This window comes from Mastigoproctus giganteus, chromosome 11 (assembly GCF_048544385.1).
Source record: "Mastigoproctus giganteus isolate SK-2022 chromosome 11, ASM4854438v1, whole genome shotgun sequence".
Lineage (NCBI taxonomy): Eukaryota > Metazoa > Arthropoda > Arachnida > Uropygi > Thelyphonidae > Mastigoproctus > Mastigoproctus giganteus.
Window position 1 is genome coordinate 101940709 of NC_143585.1, and position 21297 is coordinate 101962005.

Here is a 21297-nt window from a genome sequence, read left to right on the forward strand (position 1 = left end):
AATCATACAGCAAATAATTTGGGCAACTGAGATGAGCAGTGGTTGAATCAACCAATAACTGAGATTCTGTCAGAAAAAGTACATGGGGTTTGGTAGACTGTAAGTGGAAATGGACATCACTGCGATTAGAAATCAGACCACGTATATTAATTAAGTACAGAAAAATGTTGAGATAAAATCAAGAGTTAAAGTGGAAAGTGATAGCAATCCAGCACAGACATGATAGGAGAGAGTACAAAAGAGAGCTCTGTCAATCAATTCAGCCCTGAACATACTGTACAAGAATCATGGGGTAGAATTTTTCTCAGCAGTCTGTGCTTGTTAACAAGGGACTGTTCTTACAGCGATGGAATACACATTATTATTTTATTATTATTATTATTATTATTATTAGCAGCTATATGGTGCAAGGAAGCCTGAGGCTTATGCTGCACCAGCCAAAAAAAAAAATTCTCGAGTTACCCTAAGAGCGAGAGAGAGAAGTAGAAGGGAATCACCAAGAAAGAGAATGATGATATCCAGCTCAGGACCCTGGGTAAGCCAAACCCATACTCACAAGATGTGAGCCCCTGGGGATATAATTAGAATGGAGTACAAGATTATTGATTGATGGTATCAATGCAGTGTTAGGTGGGTCAAAAAATTGCTAGCTGAGGTGGGGGAATACACTGACTAACAGATTAACAGCAGCTGCACGCAAAGAAGTGATTTTTGCTCTGCTCTGACTGGAACACATATCAGCCTGCTGGATTCTTCACAGTAACCTTAACACAACAACTACATGGGCTGGTTAGGATAATAACAGTAAAAACATGTATATGTATACTTACATGTACACCAATGCTAGGAACACAGGAAATAAATTTGATGAAATTGAAATACTTGTCAAGTCATCGTGTGGATATATCGGAGACATGGTGTCACTCTGATATATAAGCTATGCCAAATTTGAATATGGAGGATACAATATGTGTAAAAAGGACATATAAGGTGTACTTTTCTAGGTGGCACTGGAGGATCACACTCAACTCTGTAGGATGTCTCTTTGTGTTGATACAGCCTCTGTAAAGCTGGTCAGTATGTGTAATGTCGTGCATAAAGTAATGTGTGGGGTACGCTGTTTGTGATGTGTGACAAGCCTCTCAGTTACTGGGAGGTTGTCATCATCTGGAAAGCAACCTCCCAGTAATCCTAGGGACACAGACCCAGGCCATATAACTGGGCAAGACTGGTTCAGCCAAGAAATACAGAATTTTTATTGAAGGAGAGTGCCGGGGAGGGAGAGGGGGGGGGGGGGCAAAGATGAGTAAGTGGCTGATGGGAGGCATCCACCAAAAATATGTATAAATAAATAAATTAAAAGAGAAGAAAAAAATAAATTTTGTTGAGAAGAGCACAGAGAGACAGAAATAGTGAGGGGGGGGGGAATGATCCATACAAAATTCCTTTTTCTAAACTGTTCATGCGTTGCTTGATAGAGATTTTATTTTTCTGTTTCTTGATTTTTGGCCCCTTTGGCTCATCCCTTAAGCTGGCTCTATAAAGAGGACAGCAATGTGCTTCTAAAACAAAATTACAAATCATATTTCTATTTCCAGTCAGTGAAAGAATATTACTGGTATACAACAGAAAAAAAAAAAAAAAAAAAAAAAAACAGTAGTTTAAAGAATTGAACCTTGAAGAACTCCAAGCAATGGCTGAGAAATTTAAAGACAGAAGCAGCCCATCTACCATTATGTAAAACATGCAGTGACCAAACTGCAAAAGACAGAAGATAAACCATGAGATGGTTTGCATTTCTATAAACTTTTATAGAAATGCAAACTATTTCTGCCATATAAATTTGTTTCCTTATGCCATTTTGCCACTATTAACACTAGTAAAATAAGGGAGTATAAAAAGGCCAAACAAAACAGGAATGAACGCTGAAAGCCAGACTTTAAGAACTAGAGAACTATTGTCAGGAACTGAAGAGCTGGTTCAAGATTATTCAACATTCTTCTAAAGTTTTTCTATCAAAAATCCAGAGGAAGATTGGGCAGCAGTAAGAAATTTACCAAGATCATCAAAGCAGGAGTAAGTAAAAAGTAATATGCCAGTAAGTATAATTTATTATTTTTTCATGAAGCTGCAAGAGAACCACACATTGCACTTGTTAAAAAAAAAAAAAATAAATAAATGGAGTGAGCAAAAACAGATATTATTCTTCATCTGTAATTTTTGTTATCCTTTCATAAAGTATTCTGATCTTCATATCACTGATGAAGTTAAGATAGAATTCTGCGCTTCTACAGATTTGGGATTCCACATAGGTACTAATTATTGATAGATTTAAACTACACCAGAAGTAATAAACTTCATAACATAAGCAGCAGATTATTTTTATTTCTCATAAAATAAGATTTTTATACTTGATGATACCAGGACGTGACTAGCTGGTAGTTTGTTTTACAGAGCCAAGAATGACAGAAAATTTTTAAGGCTATGATCAAAATAGATTTTGCAAGGCCAAGAAAACTAAAACAAATCAGAAACATAATTTGAATATGAGAGCAGGGGCTGGTTGGTTGGTTGTTTAAAGGTTTTATGGCACATTAGGGAAGCAGGGAAAAAGGGCCCCATTTGTACTATCATTTACACAGGCAGAGCTATTCCTTTGCAGCTGGCATCTACACTAATAAAAGAGAATTTGTCTGTGGTTTGAATTGAGGAGTTTTCAGTTTGGAATTGGTAGTCTACATAGCTTAGCTAGAAGGGTGACTGCAGAAGGCAAAAAAAAAAAAAAAAAAAAAAAATGTTCGGTAGGACTTCAATAACAAGCATTTTCCAAGCTTTATTTTGATTCATTTGTAAACAATTAGATAGTATGAATCAGAGCTGTAATACTCAATATGTTCTACGTTGATAATAATATTAGTAAATTAATAAGAGGAGTAAACCTCAATATAGTACGTGGAACACTTCCGTATGATACCCTCCAGAAATTAAAACGGAAAAAACGAAAAAATCGACAACTTACCGGTACATTAAAGTAAAATATAAATAATTAAATAATCAATTTAACACAATTCAAAATCAATTCAAAACAATTAAAATTCAAATTAACGCAATTAAAAGAATCTAACGAAAATATTCAAAACGATTTTCCTTCCTGAAGCTGACAATGCTTTTCGACCGACTGTCGTGATCACAGGAATGAAAATTACCGAATCAGGCTAAACCTGCAACTTAAATAGTGATTATATGTCTTCGCGCATGCGCGTAAAGGTCCACGCATCGGAGATCAAATATGGCCGCCGAACATTAACAGAATTCTCGTGTAATTTAATTTCAACGGTTTCTGCAATTAATAGTCGCGTATAATTACGTTGAACGTTAAGTATTTTGGCCTCGTTAAATAAAAAAGTATGTTTTTCGTTAATGGCATGAAAGGCTAATTCTGACGCTGCTGAACGAGAAGCACGAACTGAGGCTTCGTGTTGATTTACACGAATATTAAGAGAAAACCGCGTCGAACCCTGGTAAGACGAGTCGCAATCACCACAAGAAATGTTGTATACTAGATCATTAATTTGTGTTGCGAACGCGGAAAGAACCGAGCGATTGTTCAGTATAGTGTGTAACTTCCGTATAGGCCTAGCTATAATTTTAAATTCGGTATCTTTAAAGAATCTGTTAAGCTGTTTGTCTCAAATTTACATTGGAAAGGGAAGATACGGATACTAAGTCATTAAACTTTCTAAATTTCACGCTTACCCGGGACTCGAACAAAATACAATTTAGCATCTATCGAAAACCCACAAACACCGGTATGCTTCTACATTATAATAGCTACCACCCGTTCACCTACAAAAGATCGATTATCTTTAATCAATTTCTAAATGCCTATAAATATTCAACGACGGATTCTGCTTTGGACTCAGAAATACAAATATTAACTAGCAGATTCTTGAACAGGGGTTATCCCATTAACACAATAAATCGAATTAGGGTACAAGCTAAGGATAGGATAAAAAATACTACACCAATCAACAATAGTAATATCAAAAAATACTTTATTTCTGTCCCATATGTTGAACAGTGGCACAAACAGCTTAACAGATTCTTTAAAGATACCGAATTTAAAATTATAGCTAGGCCTATACGGAAGTTACACACTATACTGAACAATCGCTCGGTTCTTTCCGCGTTCGCAACACAAATTAATGATCTAGTATACAACATTTCTTGTGGTGATTGCGACTCGTCTTACCAGGGTTCGACGCGGTTTTCTCTTAATATTCGTGTAAATCAACACGAAGCCTCAGTTCGTGCTTCTCGTTCAGCAGCGTCAGAATTAGCCTTTCATGCCATTAACGAAAAACATACTTTTTTATTTAACGAGGCCAAAATACTTAACGTTCAACGTAATTATACGCGACTATTAATTGCAGAAACCGTTGAAATTAAATTACACGAGAATTCTGTTAATGTTCGGCGGCCATATTTGATCTCCGATGCGTGGACCTTTACGCGCATGCGCGAAGACATAATCACTATTTAAGTTGCAGGTTTAGCCTGATTCGGTAATTTTCATTCCTGTGATCACGACAGTCGGTCGAAAAGCATTGTCAGCTTCAGGAAGGAAAATCGTTTTGAATATTTTCGTTAGATTCTTTTAATTGCGTTAATTTGAATTTTAATTGTTTTGAATTGATTTTGAATTGTGTTAAATTGCTTATTTAATTATTTATATTTTACTTTAATGTACCGGTAAGTTGTCGATTTTTTCGTTTTTTCCGTTTTAATTTCTGGAGGGTATCATACGGAAGTGTTCCACGTACTATATTGAGGTTTACTCCTCTTATTAATTTACTAATAATTTGTAAACAATATAAATTTGTATTAAAGCTGGAGTGTACATTAGAAGGTATCCTTGGCAGAAAGTATTGTAACGGTATGTTTATTGTGGCACAAGGTTTATGTGACCATTTGTCCTGTCAGATTATATTAAGTATAATTATTTTATCAATGTACTATAATTTGGGAGGGTAGGTGTATTTTCCCTATAGCAGTGAGAAGATTTCAGAGATATATGCATCATCTCTAATGATGTGAGTAAATGGGTATTTGTAAGGCATGCACATAAAATTTCTGTAGTATATTTATGTTACAGAAATTTAAAAAAATAATAATAAAAAGCAATTAAGAGGTACTTACAGTCATATATAAACATGTTTTGGTATCTCATCCACCATTTCAATCTATAGTCACACAAAATAATGAATGTATTTAAAAATGAAACAAAGTAATACTTATCGAAACACTGCCTAAGGGCAACGTGCATGTCATGTAGAAATGAATGCATAACTTTTGGGTAAAAATATCCATTTCATACAGGTAGAGAAAGTTTGGTTTCCTTTCTTAATTATTCAAATTGCCAGTTCACTTATTGTTCTCCAAAGTCCTCTCAAGAGGCTCAAACAAATAAACTGAAACAATATATATTTATTTAACTTTTATATATAAATAAAATGCCAAGCACTACAGAATGGCTGATTTTTATATACATACCCTGGTTCAAGGTGTAGAGCTTCTTCTATTTCTCCCGTAAATACCATCAGTGGCTTGAAAATAACTGTTGGGGGGTTATTAAAATACACATACATATATTAATCTCTACTGTTTAAAAACAATAATTTTACCATTAACAGACAATTATAGTGGTGCTCAAAAAAATTGCATCATTTGCAAAATTCAGCCAAATTTCTGTGAATTTTGGCAATATATCATGTATGTTTTGTAATAGCATTACCCTATTGCATCATTCATCTCTATCAAGTTTTCATGGATGATGTCACCTGCCATACATGATTGCATCACCCTACTGACAGTATAAATGCAGTGCATATGCCACGAGCCCAGTATCCTGTGCTATTGCAATGGATAAGTTTTCACAATTAGCATTAGGCTTATGATGCAAGCAAGCAAGCAAGCTTATGCAGCATCAGCCAAAAAAAACCCTTCCATTTCACCCACACATTCACTCCAAATGCCTGTCTAGCTCATTAACACCACACAGGAAAAGTTTTGCTGCTGCATTAAATACAGAGGGACATTCTATGCATGAAATAGCTAAAAGGATTCAATGTAATCAACAGTGGCATGTTTATTACAAAAATTATCAGAAACTGGCATTCTGAACTTTCTGAAAGGAAGTAGACGTCCATGAAGCACAGGACAGATTTCTGGTCGTTCTGTGTCCAAAACAGAAGACCCTCACCTACAGATCTCAAAACAGCATGGCATAGAGGAGTAAAGCTAAATATGCACAGTGTGTAGATGCCTTTTCTCATTGGGATTAGTAGCATATTACCCAAAAAAAAAAAAAAAAAAAGGCACTTTTTGATGCAAAAAATGAAAGCCCAGCATCTAAATGAGCAAAAGAGCATGATAGTTTGTCTGAGGAGCAGTGAAAATGTGTTATTTTCTCTGATGAATCAAAATTCAATTTGCATGGTTCAAACAACCAGCAACAACAGAAGAATTTCCTCCTGACTGTATTGTCTCCACAGTGAAACTTCTGCATCTCAAATGATTGGGACTGCATTTCATAGAGGAGTTGGTCGTCTTGAATTTGTGAAAGGTACAGTTAAATGCTAAGATATATATAAGAACATCCTTGAGACAAAATTACTTCCCACAGCATCTCACAGTTGGAGATGCTGCCACTTGCATTTTTCAGGACGACTCTGCTCCATTGCTCCATATCATAGAACCAAAACTGTAAATACTACTTCATAAAATTAGAAAAGGTTTTAAATTTATGAAACATCACACTCTTGCTTAAATAAATGTAATTTATTTCACTGTCTTTACTGCCCGTGGGTGCAAAAATTGTTGAAGGATAAACCAATTAGCACAACAACAGGGTCTTGGAACAGTCCAGACCTTAATGCAATTGAAAATTCTGGAACAAAATGGGTGTTTCAGTAATGAAAAAAGAAACCAAAAAACACTTAGAGAGTTGCAGGAAACATTAATCCATGGTTGGTACCATGCGATTTCCCAGAAATACATTCAGAACCTAATCCAGTCGACGCCATGAATGTTCAGCAGTCATCAAAGCAAGAGGAGGGCCAACAAAATATTAGTAAGCATTTTGGTGTGTTTTTTGGTTATATAGCTGCCTGTTGTCTGAACAAAGCAATGAAAAAAAAAAAAATCACTGCTTTCATGGAATCTTTATTATATGAATCATAAGTAACATTCTGTTATTTTGGAGAAAAGTACTTATTTTATTGTATATTTACTCCTAAGGTATAGAAGTAAATTTTCTGCAATTAACAGTTTCATATACATATTATTATTACTATTTATGTCCTTTCAGCTATTTCTAAAAGATCAGCTGCCAGTATAACAACAAAACAAATTAAAAAATGAGGTGATGCAATTTTTTTGAGCACCACTCTACCAGTCAACTTTTAGAAACTGCAATTTGTAAAACTCTTAATGCATTATTTATATGCTTAAATTAGTGATTCAATATTAAATAGGAATTAAACTAAATCCACAGAAAGTAATAAATTTAGACTGTATTCCATTTACCAATGAACTATTTATATGCAACCTAAACTCTACATCAACTACAAAATTTGTACAAATGGGATGTATTCTAATAAAGAAATAACTCACACACACACACAATAATGCACTGCCAATTGATGAAATTTATAGATTTACCAATGGAAAGCATTTATCGATCGATGGAAAGTTGTCACCATGTAATCAAAGTATTTCCCCACTGAGAAAACCAAAAGAACCTTCTCCCCTTGTTTTAGACTTTCATGACCACGGCAGTAGATATACCTATGAGTAAGTCGGACTTATCCTGCTGGTTTAGTCTGCTATAGTAATCTATTTCCAAAATAGAAGTGGAATGTGAATGTTTGAAAACTAGTGGTAAAAGAAATGCGCACATAACATTCTTCAATGTATCTAGGAAGAATGACTTCAGTATAGTTGGATCAAAGAGCTGTGTTATTTTCAAAAGTTGGCACATAACATAACATTTAAAACAAAAAAGAAAATTGTCTTATTCAAGTCAGAATAGAGAAATGTGACAAACTTTCTGCATGAGTTATGATAACATGTCTAGAATTGTCAACTTGCTTGCTTGTCCTGTTTAGGATTGCTTTTATCAAAGTTTGCATTTTCGATCATAAATTGGATTTTAACATGACTCAGTGCCACTTACTAGCAATCATTTGTTACATTTTTCAATTTGGTAACTGAAAAGTGCTCATATGGCTTTTCTGACCACTTTAAATAGACTTGTCAAACACTGCCACTGTTCTACCAGTCTAGTTACACATTTAACCAAAGACAGTCAATGAGTGCGCAGATGCTTCAAAACCTTTTTTACTTTAGTTGAACTGGCATGCATAAGTTGAAATTTCTTAAATTTATCTTTCCTTTTAGCACTTCTTTCTGGACAGTAATAAATTTTACCCAATTCACAAGAAGGCATGTATATCTTTTCAGCATACAAATTAAGATGACAAGGACCACCTATCACCATCAAGTGCTAAATCTCCTCTTGTGATACCTTCCACTTCCAGTCCTACTATAACAGGTGCATCATCAATATTAAGTGCCAGTTTTTAAGTGCCATTGTAACAGTTTTTGATGAATCCCATATGCTTTTAGGTTGTTCAGAAGAAGATGCCCATTGCCATATACTGTAGAGTCACCTACCAATTTTGACACTAGATGGCAGCTGCTTTCAATCTGATGATTTTTCTTTTATTACAAAATGTCATCACAATGAGATATAGCTAAGAATCACTTTGATTACTACCATCTGCAGCAAATGAAACAGGCACATTTTTCAAAGCCGTTACTACCTCTTTTTTTCCCTATCCATGCAATTTTACTTGGCCTGGCTGTGGACAACCAAAGACAACCATAGAAATGAACTGTTGATTGTAGGGTAATGAGCCCTACAATCAACAGTTCATTTATTGTGAACTGTTGATTGTAGGGCTCATTACCTTTTGATTTAAATTTAATCTTATGCTTTTCTTTTTCTTTTTGGATCAGAAATTCCAGATGGTATGAAGCTTTCACTGATACTTTTGCAATGGTCTCACTTAATGTATTTGCAATAATGGTTGGTCATTCAAACTGATTCCACTGCAGACCAGTATTGGTGATGGCATATTTCTATATTTACCTGTCATTTTTCTTATTTTATTCCAGACTATATGAGCATTTGTTGTCCTGTTTATTGTAGAAGTGAATTGGATCTATGTTGCCCTTCGACTCTGTTTCCTAGTAAATCTTTTGCTCACATTCTTTTGTACCGAATCAGATTGTATGTGATGGGGTATCTGCGAAATCGGTTCCATGCCCAATTTTGTTGTTTTCTTGTTTCAGTACAATCTAGTTTGCCTGCGTTTTGTATGGTTTCTTTGACATGTGCTAGTACAACATCTAATGTTTTGTGCTCAATGATATTAGGGTTGAAAACTGCTTTCCTCCCAAATGCTTCCCAGTTAGCTTTATCTATTTTCCAGCGGGAAGTACTGCTGGTATTACATGGATACTCACCCACCAGTGTGGAAATTATTGGGTAATGATCACTCCCAAGAGGATCTTCAAATACCTCCCAATTAAATGCTGTGTAAAGTGCAGGAATACATATAGTGAGGTCTATTGCTATAGTGGTCTGAGTTGGGAAGTGGAAGCAAGCGTGGCTACCCCTGTTGTAAGAGAGTTGTGATTATCTAATAGTTGTTCAATGATGCATCCTCTTCTGTTGTAGTCTGAGCATCCCCACAAAGGGTTATGTCCATTCACATCTCCCATCAAACAGAGAAGGGGAGGGATAGTTGTATTACTGCATCTCAGTCTTCATAAGAAACATCTTCTGGTGGTATGTATACTGAATGTATGGTTAATAGAGATAATGCTATTGTACTAATTACAACTGCCTCTAACTGGCTATTTATATGCACTTGTGTTGGTATTCTGTCATTTACTAATATAGCCACTCCTCCATAGGTTATACCTTCAGCTATTCAGTCTCTCCTGTACACTGAACAGTTCCTGATATTCGGGGTATCTTGTTGTTTAAGGTACATTTCCTGAAGACAAATACAGATTGGGGTGTACTGTGTGATCAGATATTGAACATCATCAAAAGTAGTGTGTAGTCCTCGACAGTTCCACTGAATAATTTTATCCATTACAGTAAGTTCCCAACGTATGTAAGAGATATATTCCAGGGCTTCTTGCATAAGTTGAGTTTTACATAACTCGAGAATGACTAATAAAATATTGCTATATCCCTGATATGCCAAAATTACAAAAACCACATAATATCCTCAGAAGAATGAAGAAAAATAGTTATGTATTTTTTGATTAATTAGTTATATATTTTTTATATATTAGTTATATATTTTTAATTAGTTCAATTAAAAACTTTATCTGGGGACAGCGGTGAAGTAGCCGGAATGGCACATAAGAAAAGAAAAACGTGTGTTATTGTAGCCTTGGTTATTATAGCTGACCTCATTGGTGCAGATCCCTTCACCGCTTCCTGTATTCCGTCTTTGTCTTTTATTATTGTGTTCACAGTTGGCACTAACAAATCTAAATTAGTGCAATACTTGTTAACGTGTTACCATTTTCATACATCCTTATTATTTTCATTTTCTGATCCAACTCTATCGCTTTTCTCTTCTTGGTAGATTTACTATTACCACTGTCACTTATTTTCTTAGTGGCTGTTGTTGTTGTTAATTGGTTTTTAGGAGCATTAGCAACTAAGGTCATATTGCTCCAGGAATATGCGGTGGTCATTCCCTGACCTTTCCGCATCCTCCGTATTTGGTGGTGACAGGCTTGAACCCCGGTCTAATCAAGAAGCGTGGGCTACGCACTGCTGCTCCTTCCCACCTGGCTACGGAGGCGCCCTCTTAGTGGCATCATGATAACAGTCAAAATGAAAGTTTCTGTAAAGAACTCCACAGGGTTAAGGCACTATTATCACCTGAAGTTTAACCTTGACAAATGCAAAGTACTGCATATGGGTACAATTAACCCCAGAGAAATGTAGCAACTGTGTGGTACTACACTTAAGGCGGTAGAAAATGAAAAAGACCTGGGAGTAATTGTGAAGTCAGATATGAAGTTTTCTGAGCAATGCAGACAGGGCAGATCATGGGGTTTTGTCAATGATATATAGGAATTTTGCTAGAAGGAAAAGGAGGTGATTGTCTCTCTGTATAAGGCAATGGTCAGGCCACACCTTGAGTACTGCATACAGGTCTGGAGGCCTCATTTTAGGAAAGATGTAGATTTGCTTGAACGTGTACAGAGAAGGGCAACAAGATTGGTGAGGGGAATGAAGGGATCCTCTTACCAAGAGAGACTTAAGTTTTTTTTTGTTTGTTGTTGGTGCATCGGCTTCCGTGGCCATAATGTACCTCCCAAGGTTTTTGTATTTTCTACTCTGATCCAAGCCCAAGTCGGGATTTGAACCCGTGACATTTGGGTTGCCAGGCAGGCACTTTACCCACCCAGCTAGCAGGCTTAAGTGCTGAAAATTGCAATGGCTGGAGACTAGCCTGCACGGTGATCTGATTGAGGTGTATAAGGCCTTGAATGGGTTGAGCAAGCTGAATTCTGACGGGATTCTTCCACTTGTTCAGATTATGAACCTAAGGGGGCATAAATTCAAATTAAGGAAAGACAGATGTAGAATAGAAGTGCGGAAATTTGCCTTTAGCCAGCAGGTGGTTAATTGCTGGAACAAACTTCCATCTGCCGTTGTGGAAGTTGATAGGCTAAATAAATTTAATTAGGAACTGGACAAACATTTAGAGGGAATGGTTGTGTGATTTTTTTTTTTTTTTTTTTGGCTGATGCTGCATAAGCTCATACACTGCTTTCATGCATCACATGCCACTACTACTACTACCACCACCTCACACGAGCTCTCACTTTACTAAATCACATTTCTGGAGGTCACTACCATAAAACAATAAAAACAATTTGCAGTTTCTGGTTTATTGGGATTTTCTGTTAGTGCAAACTTGATCTTATTGCATTTGCAATAATACCAATAGCTGGAATTGTGGGTTTTTATGTTATTACAGTGAAATGTGTGTCCCCTTAACTGAAATCTTCAGTCATGTAAAAAACTAATTTTCAGAATCTTCTTTTTTTTTTCTTTTTTTTTTTTTTTGCATTATTATATGATCAAACGGCTATTTTAATGCTTACCTGTTATATTTTTTGTAGAGGGCTGACATACAAAAAATTGCTCCTCTGTATCAAATGCATCAATCTCTCCCTAATGAAAATTAAATATATCAAAACATGTGTAGTCAAATAATAAAATGTACAGCAGTTAAAATAAAACTTAATAACCAATAACAACTAACTATGCTATTGCAAATGACCAATAACAACTAACTATGCTAAATCTGTGTGTGTGTGTGTGTGTGTGTGTGTGTGTGTGTGTGTGTGTGTGTGTGTGTGTGTGTAGCTAGATACCATAAGATATGATATATCACAAACATATGCTTTGAATCAATCTTTCATGTTCTCTTATCACTTATTACAAGTGAAAATAAAAAAAAAATTTTTTTTTAATTTTTAGGCCTTCCATTCTAACCAAATCAAAAATACATTTATTTAATATTATCCAGTTTAACTTAACATGTTCAATAAAAGGCATAACTATACAAGCAGTTAATGGCTAGGAAGAACTCAACACTGAATATAAGTCTTAGATAACCACACTGATGTTTGCTAATAAACCTAGCAGGTACTTCACATCAATCCTTACATAAGGAAGAACCTTCACAGTGATGACAGAAAGTATGAGTAAGGCTAAGCAGTATAAAATTAGTAAGACTGAAATTACAGAAAAGACTGTCTATTAGAAAAAATTTCAAGCCTAAAGGACAAGTAAGCTCCTTGAGTCAATAGCATATATGCAAATAATTTTGAGGGACGTGGTGAGAGAGTTCACTGAACCATTAAGGTTAATTATGAGGGCATCATTGGAATCGGGAGAAGTTCCTTTGACTAGGTAGGTGTAAATACACTGCCAGTACATAAAGGCAGTTCTAAGAGCAAAGTTGGTAACTACGGTCAAGCCAATCTGACTACCACGGTAGGGAAAATCATGAAATGCAATACAGGTTCATTTAGACAGAAATGGAATTCTAAAGGATACACAACATGGTTTTGTTAAGTGAAAATCATGTTTAACTAACTTAGAAATCTTAACATAGTCACTCATGAGCTGGATGTAGAAATAATTTTGACATTTATTTGGATTTTGGCAAAATATTAGATCAGTCCTTCATGAGAAGATACTGTATATGCTGAAATGTTTTGGATATGGAGTAAGGTTCTAGGATGGCTGTAGGGCAAGAGGCAGAGGGTTGTGATTAATGGTTACTCTTCAGATGGACTAATATTAGAAATTAGGTCTCCCCAACAATCGGTTCTGGGAGCACTGCTTAAATGACAGTGACAAAGCAATAGAGGATGTGATGTCAAAATTTTCAGGCGATGTGAAGAATGGGAGAGTGGTTAATGACCAACAACAAGCAACACCCCCTTCAGGATGACTTGAATAGGCTTCAAAGGGTCGTCAGAAAAGTGACTGCTATGTTTCAATGCAGCAAAATGCAAGATCTGACATTTGGGGAAATAGCAACCCAAAAGTAACTTATTCACTTGGTCAGGTTGAATTAAAATTGGTGGAGAAAGAGAGGGATTTGGGAGTTTACAATATGGGCATCAACAGCTGATCTATATTCATCTTTTTTCACCAGACCAATGACTTTTAGATACAATGCTATAAAGTGCTATGATGGGAAGGGTACACATTAGGACATACCACAGAAGAATTCCTAAATTCTTTCAGGTTATTTCTGACATCAAGATAAATATCGATGCAAAAATATTGGAAATCTCTATTTAAAAGGGCCGCTCCATATTAACGGTAATCATTTTTCCACTGTTCAACTGATGTGGATACAAAATTTAAAAAAAAAAATCATAATTTAATAAATCATACAATAATTTTATGTCCTTATTCAAATATTTTACTAATTCCACTAGATAAAAATTATCCCATCTAGCTCACAAATTAAGCTGTTATTAAATTATATGATTTCAAGATTAATTAAATAACCTTAATTTTGAAATTAAATTTAACTGATAATTATTTATAAGAAAACAACAAAAAATAATTACAAACCTTTTCTCTCATTGCTGCTCGCTGTTCCTGTATATATATGTTCATACTTATTGCATGCGAAGAGCTATCAAACCGGAAAAGTGCAAACTAAAAAACATAATGAATAACAAAATTCATTGCCTTTTTTTTTTTTTTTTTTTTTTTTTAATGTCATATAATTAAAATTAAAGAAATTTTCACAAATAATAGAGGGATTCATAAAGCAACTTTGCTCCCAACAAAGCCACGGAAGCATAATTTAGCCATAATGATTTTGCCATGACTGTTCCATATTAAATAAGGTACGATAAGTATTGTGAATAAAACAGATTCTTGATTAAATAAGGAAGTAATTTTTCAGTAATAAAAATAGAAGATAATTCAATCTGAATTTTACAATCACAAAAATTTTTTTCTTTTTTTTATGAAAACCCCAAACACGAAAGGTATCAAAACCTATAGTACTTAGTACTGTGCATGGGTTGAAGGAGAAGTATGGGGGGGGATGCCGGAAACTTTGCTCTAGAGACTAAACATGGATTTCACCACTTCAAGCCTCCAATAAGCAAAGTGGTAGTATTTCACCGGTTGATTAAAGTCATCTACCAAGTATATCTGAGAAAAATAATGGAATGTATGGATCTGCCTACATATAATGTAAGGAGTATATGAGGTTAGTCATGGATATTCTTCCATGAGAGCTAAAGCCAGCACTTGAAAGTCTAAAATGTTGATGGAGCTGATATTTGGGTCTCAATTGGAAGCAAAGCATGTCAAATTTTGGAAAAATATGTCATTTTGCAATAACCAAATCCTCTGCTTGCACCTTTATACTGAGAGGATTGTTGGTAACCCTGGATATATCCTCCATATGCAATGCCCCACCCAGGTGTGAAATAACATAAGCAAGGATACAAATGTGGGGTCTGCACCACAAAAAGGAATGGACAACTCCCTATGATACCAGACAGTACTAGTTGGTAGATGACTCCCATCATTCATTGCAATACTACAACTTTGATAAATGATGGCTTAAGGTATCAGAAACCATGTTTGGTTTCCAGAGAAAAGCTCTAACATCTTCCCATCTCTTCTATTATACAGTATGGGCCATATTCCTTACCATGTAGTAAGAGCTTTAAAATGTTTTTTGCAGGCTGGTCACCAAACAATGCACAACAACAACAATGAATCACTGGTAATGCTATAGGACAGGACACAGAAAACTAACAAAGTGTAGAACAATACCCTTCCTTGTGTTGGATATGTATATATGTATATCCACATGAAGATTAGAGGGTTAAAAAGCAAGTCAACTCTAAAATATAAATCAATAAGATAAAACATTAATACAATAAAAATGTATTTATTATTTTAAATGTAGAATTTTTTTACCAATTATTAAAAATTAATTTAATCACTTAAAAAATGGAAAATTAGAGTTTCAGAAAATTAAAGTTTTCATGGAGTATTTTCTATTTCCAAATCTCAAAAAGAACTTGAAAAGACTGAAATTCCACATTGACAATGCTGTGATAGATGCAGTCAAAATCTGAATTTTATTTGAGCAGGTTACAAAAACTAGTGGATCATGCTAGAAAGTGTGCTGACTTGAGGGAACACTATGTTACAAAATAAATGAGTTTTCGCAACTTTCAGCATTCCTTCTAATAATGGACTAAAAACTTTTCAAGCTCCTCTAAAATACAGTAAAGAATATCTGTACTTATATTCTTCATCATTAGAGACTTCCTAATGTGGAATCTCTTTCTTGATGTCCTCTAGTTAAAAACCTCTTTACACCATTCTATAAAATTTATTTTTTGCTTTCATTTCTTACTTTCTTTGAAACTTTACCCTCTCCAATCTAAATTTCCTAATTACTTAAGATTTGAGTAATCTTCCTTGGTAACACCAATCTTCACAACTCCAACGAACTTCAAATTTCTAATTACATGGACCTGGCTGTTAAAGATGCTGTTGCTATTACTGATGATCTCATACAACTTGTTTGGCTATCTGCTATAATACCAGACAATCATAACTACACACCTAACACTCCAGGTCTTGTCCCTTTGAAATATACAAGTGGTATTCAACATTTTCCCATAGAGGATCCATATTCAAAGTTAGATTTGTTTCGCAGGCCATACTGAGTGATTCGAGAAAAATTAGTGTGTGTTACATTTTCCATATCTTGTTATATGTAAAAGAAAATGTTTGTTTTCATTTTCCCGTTTTTTTTTTTTATAAGCATTAGCATTAGTTGAGGCATAGATCCAAGAAAGCAAGCTTATACAGCATCAGCCAAAAAAAAAAAAAAAAACTTCCCATTTCACCCATCTGGTCACTCCAAATGTTTGTCTAGTTCAGCCTTATATTTATTTAAGCTATCAACTTCCACAACAACGGATGGAAGTCTATTCCAGAAATCAATTACCTACTGGCTGAACGCAAACTTCTGCACATCTATTCTACAATTGTCTTTCCTCAATTTGAATCTATGCCCCCTCAGGTCCTAAATCTGAGCAAGCGGAAGAATCCCATCAGCACTGAGTTGAGTAATCTACAGACCAGGTGACTGTGAAGACTATGACAAAAGCCTCTACATGCAAATGGAATGGGCAAGTAAGCGTCAATGCCTTATTATGGGTGATTTCAATTTGCCTCTAATTGATTGGAGTAAATGGGAAGGAAACTCGACATGGGGAACAAAATTTTTAAATCAACTAGATGACTGTTATTTGTATCAACATGTCAGGGAAAGTACTAGAAAAAAGAATATCCTAGACCTCATCATCACCCATGAATCAGATGACATAACAGGGCTGACAGTAGAGGAACCAGTAGCAGGAAGTGATCATGGAGTTCTACGGTGGATGATGACGAGAGAGGTAGCAGAAGTAAAAGGCAAAGGAATGGGTTTTAATTTCAGAAAAGGAAATTACGATGCCTTAAGGTACTACATGGCCTCTATTAACTGGGTAGATATCGCGCAGAGAATGAATACAATTGAACTGTGGTACGCTTTTAAAACATTAATCACAGATGCCTTGAATGCATATATACCATTAAAAAAATACTCCACGAGAAGGGTTCCAAGTTGGATGAATAGTGAAGTTGCCACATTACTTGAGCAGAAAAAGGTGGCATGGAAAAGTTACAGAGCAATAAAAAGTACTGAAGCCTATAACAGCTACAAGGTGATGTGTAATAGAGCCACAGAAAAGGGTTCGACAGGCAAAGGCAGTTTATGAGAAATCACTAGCAAACAGAGCAAAGAGGGGGGATAAAGAATTCTTCACATATATAAATGCCAAGAAGAGCAGGACAAACCAGATCGGACCTTTACGTAAGGGAAAGGGGATAGTAATAAATACACCAGCTGCCGTTGCAGATGAACTCAACAGTTATTTTGCATCGATATTTACAAATGAAAAGCCTTTTGTGGCAATGGGAAATTGTGGGAGCGAAGTTAAAAAATATGTAATTAATGATATTGAAATTTCGCAAGATTATTTAATGAAAAAACTTTCAAGCCTACAGACCAGTAAGGCTCCTGGAGTTGATGGAATATACCCTATAATCTTGAGAGAGGCGGCAAGCGAGTGCATTGAACCACTGAGGCTGGTTATGCGAGCATCACTAGACTCTGGGGAGATTCCCTTGGATTGGAAAAGTGCAAATGTATCTCCCATACATAAGGGTGGCTCTAAAAGTGAAGTGGGAAATTATCGACCTGTCAGTCTGACTTCAGTAGTAGGGAAAATCATGGAGGCAATGATCAAGGGTGGAATTCAGGATCATTTGGATCGAATTGAAATTCTCAAGGATACTCAGCATGGTTTTGTAAAGGGAAAATCATGTTTAAAAAATCTGGTTCGCTATTTCGAAAGGGTCACTCACGAGCTGGATTTAGGGAATAATTTCGACATTGTTTATTTAGATTTCAGCAAAGCTTTTGACTCAGTCCCACATGAGCAGTTGCTTTATAAGCTGGAACAGGTTGGAATCACTGGGAAAATCCTTAGATGGATAGAAGGATGGCTTCAGGGCAGGAGGCAGAGGGTTGTGATAAATGGCTATTCCTCAGATTGGGTTGATGTAAGAAGTAGGGTTCCCCAAGGATCAGTATTAGGACCACTGTTGTTTTTAATTTTCATAAACGACATTGATGAAGGTATAGAGGGCGTGATGTCTAAATTTGCAGATGATGTTAAAATTGGTAGAGTAGTTAATGATCACTGTCAAGCTGAGCTTCTTCAGAGAGACCTAGATAGACTTCAAGAATGGTCAGAAAAATGGCAGCTGTGCTTTAATCCAACAAAGTGTAAGGTATTACACCTGGGAAACAGTAATCCCAAAATAACTTATTCACTTGGTGGAGTTCAACTAAACCCAGTGCTGGAGGAAAGGGACTTGGGTGTAACGATACGGTCAGACATGAAATTCTCTGAGCATTGTAAACAGGTTGCAAGGAAGGCCCATGGTGTCCTATCGATGATCTATCGAACTTTTGCAAGTAGAGATAGGGACATGATAATCCCATTATATAAGGCTTATGTTAGACCACACTTGGAATACTGTGTTCAAGTATGGAGACCGCACCTAAAGAAAGACATCGAGCTTCTTGAAAAGGTGCAAAGAAGGGTAACTCGCCTGGTGAGATCGGCAAAAGGGCGTCCTTATGAAGAAAGACTTCGAATATGTGGGTTGCAGAGTTTGGAAACTAGACACCTTAGAGGAGATTTGATTGAGGTGTTTAAGGCTCTGAGAGGCATCAGTAAAATGAATGAGGACAAAATTTTCAAAATTATAAATGATGCTAGACCTAGGGGACATAAATTCAAGTTACGGGGGGAAATGTTTAGATTGGACTGCAGGAAGTTTTATTTTAGCCAGCGAGTTATAAATTACTGGAATAAGTTGCCTTCATGGGTGGTAGAGGCCGACAGTTTGGGGAAATTCAAAGGTCATCTGGATAGTACTTTCGGGTAAGGGAAGCGCATAGGATGATAGGATTAATTTCCTTTTTATTTATTTTTTATTTCATTTTATTATTTTTATTTATTTATTAATTATTATTATTTATTTATTTATTTAATTTTTGTTTTTATCATTGTTTTGTTCGGATTTTTTTTTTTTTTTTTTTGGATGGTGCAGCATAAGCCATAGGCTTTCTTGCACCATACGGCCGTTACTAATACTAATACTAGTCAAACCATTCAAGGCCTCATACACCTCAATCGGATCACCTCGCAGGTGCCTAGTCTCCAAATGCTCCAATTTGAAGAACTTAAGCCTTTCTTCGTAAGAGCACCCCTTTGTTCCTTTCACCAATCTTGCTGCCCTTCTCTGTACCCGTTCTAGCAACTCTACATCCTTCCTAAAATGAGGCCTCCAGACCTGTATGCAGTACTCAAGGTGTGGCCTGACCATTGCCTTATACAGGGAGATAATCACCTCCTTATCCCTGCTAGAAAAATTCCTATATATCATTGACAAAACCCCATGACCTGCTCTGGCAGCCCATCTGCACTGCTCAGAGAACTTCATATCTACCTGCACAATTAACCCCAAGTCTTTTTCATTCTTCATCCCTGAGTGTAGTACCACACAGTTGGTATGTTTCTCTTGGGTTACTGCTACCTATTTGCAGTACTTTAATTTGTCAACGTTAAACTTCAGTTGCCACTTCTTAGCCCATCTGCCTAACTTTTCTAACTCCTCTTGCAGTAGCATACTGTCTTTACCATCATCAACAACCCTACCAACCTTTGTATCAACTGAAAAGTTGAACATTAAGCATGATATACCTTCATCGATATCATTGATAAATACACAAAATAATGAGCCCAGCACCAAACATTGGGGGACTCCACTAATAACATTTAATCAAAGCAGAGCAGTGTCCATTTATTACCACTCCTGCCGTCTCCCACTCAGCCATCCCTTGATCCGTTGTAGCAATTTGCCCTTAATGCCATACTGCTCCAATTTGTACAGCAGTCTTCCATGAGCAACAGTATCAAAAGCTTCCTGAAATCCAAGTATAGGTTTTATCAAAATTATTTTTTGCATCCAGTTCGTGACCACAATTGTAGTATCCATCAAATGGGTCAGACAACACCTCCCCTTAACAAACCCATGCTGTGTCTGAACTATTACTGCAGTATTGTCTAGATGATCCTGCAATGCTTCTTTAACTACTGATTCCATTATTTTCCCTGGAATAAAAGTTAAACTAACAGGTCTATAATTAGTTGGGTCACCCTTTGAAACCCCTTTGAGAATTGGGAATACATTTGCACATCTCCAGTCCATGGTAATGTCCCCTGAATCTATGTATGCTCTCATGATTATGGCTAAAGTTTGCTTACTTCCTTTGCTGCTTCCTTTAATATGACTGGATGGTTCCCATCCACCCCAGGTTCCTTTTTTTATGTTTAACTTCAACTATTTCCCCTCCACTTTGCTCTCCGTTATTACAATATCATTTAGCTTCCTGTTAGAGTTTAGTATACTTCTTCCCCCCTATCTTACAGAATTCCTCATTTGTGAATGTAGATGCAAAATACTCATTCAGTTTGTCACTTATGTGAGCAGGATCATCAACAGTCGAACAAGCAATATCAAGTGGATCAATCTGATTTCCCTTCCTTCTTGAGTTTACATAAGTAAAGAGGTCTTTGTTGTTTTTCTTTGCATCCTTTTTCAAGGATTTGCGTAATCAGCCTTCACTTGCCTAACCTCCTTTGTGACTTGATTACAGACTAGCTTATATCTGTCAAAGGCTTCTGTGTCGCCTGATAATTTATATGCATCCCATGAATTTTATTTCTCTGCCACAAGCCTCATTAGTTCATCTGACATCCATTTAGATCTAAATCTTGAACAGTATTTCTTAGTTGGAATGAAAAGCTTGGTAGCTTCAAAGATTAATTCCTTGAATGCTTCCCATTTAGAATTTGCTGTTTTTAACATCATCAGTTGATTCCACTGTATAGAATTTAAAAACTGTCAAGACCACTGTAGTCACCTTTACAAAGGCA

At 35.9% G+C, this 21297-nt stretch overlaps 1 protein-coding gene across 1 annotated transcript in view; it reads right to left on the minus strand.

The window, feature by feature from the left end:
* The window catches only part of Sec8 (exocyst complex component secretory 8), a 416647-nt gene that overhangs the window by 201886 nt on the left and 193464 nt on the right, over positions 1-21297 (minus strand). The window contains exons 13-15 of the mRNA XM_090385352.1: positions 14267-14353; positions 12271-12340; positions 5554-5617 (exon numbers count right to left, since the gene is read on the minus strand). Of these exons, the coding sequence (XP_090241478.1) occupies positions 5554-5617; positions 12271-12340; positions 14267-14353 (221 nt within the window). The remainder of the gene's footprint in view (positions 1-5553; positions 5618-12270; positions 12341-14266; positions 14354-21297) is intronic.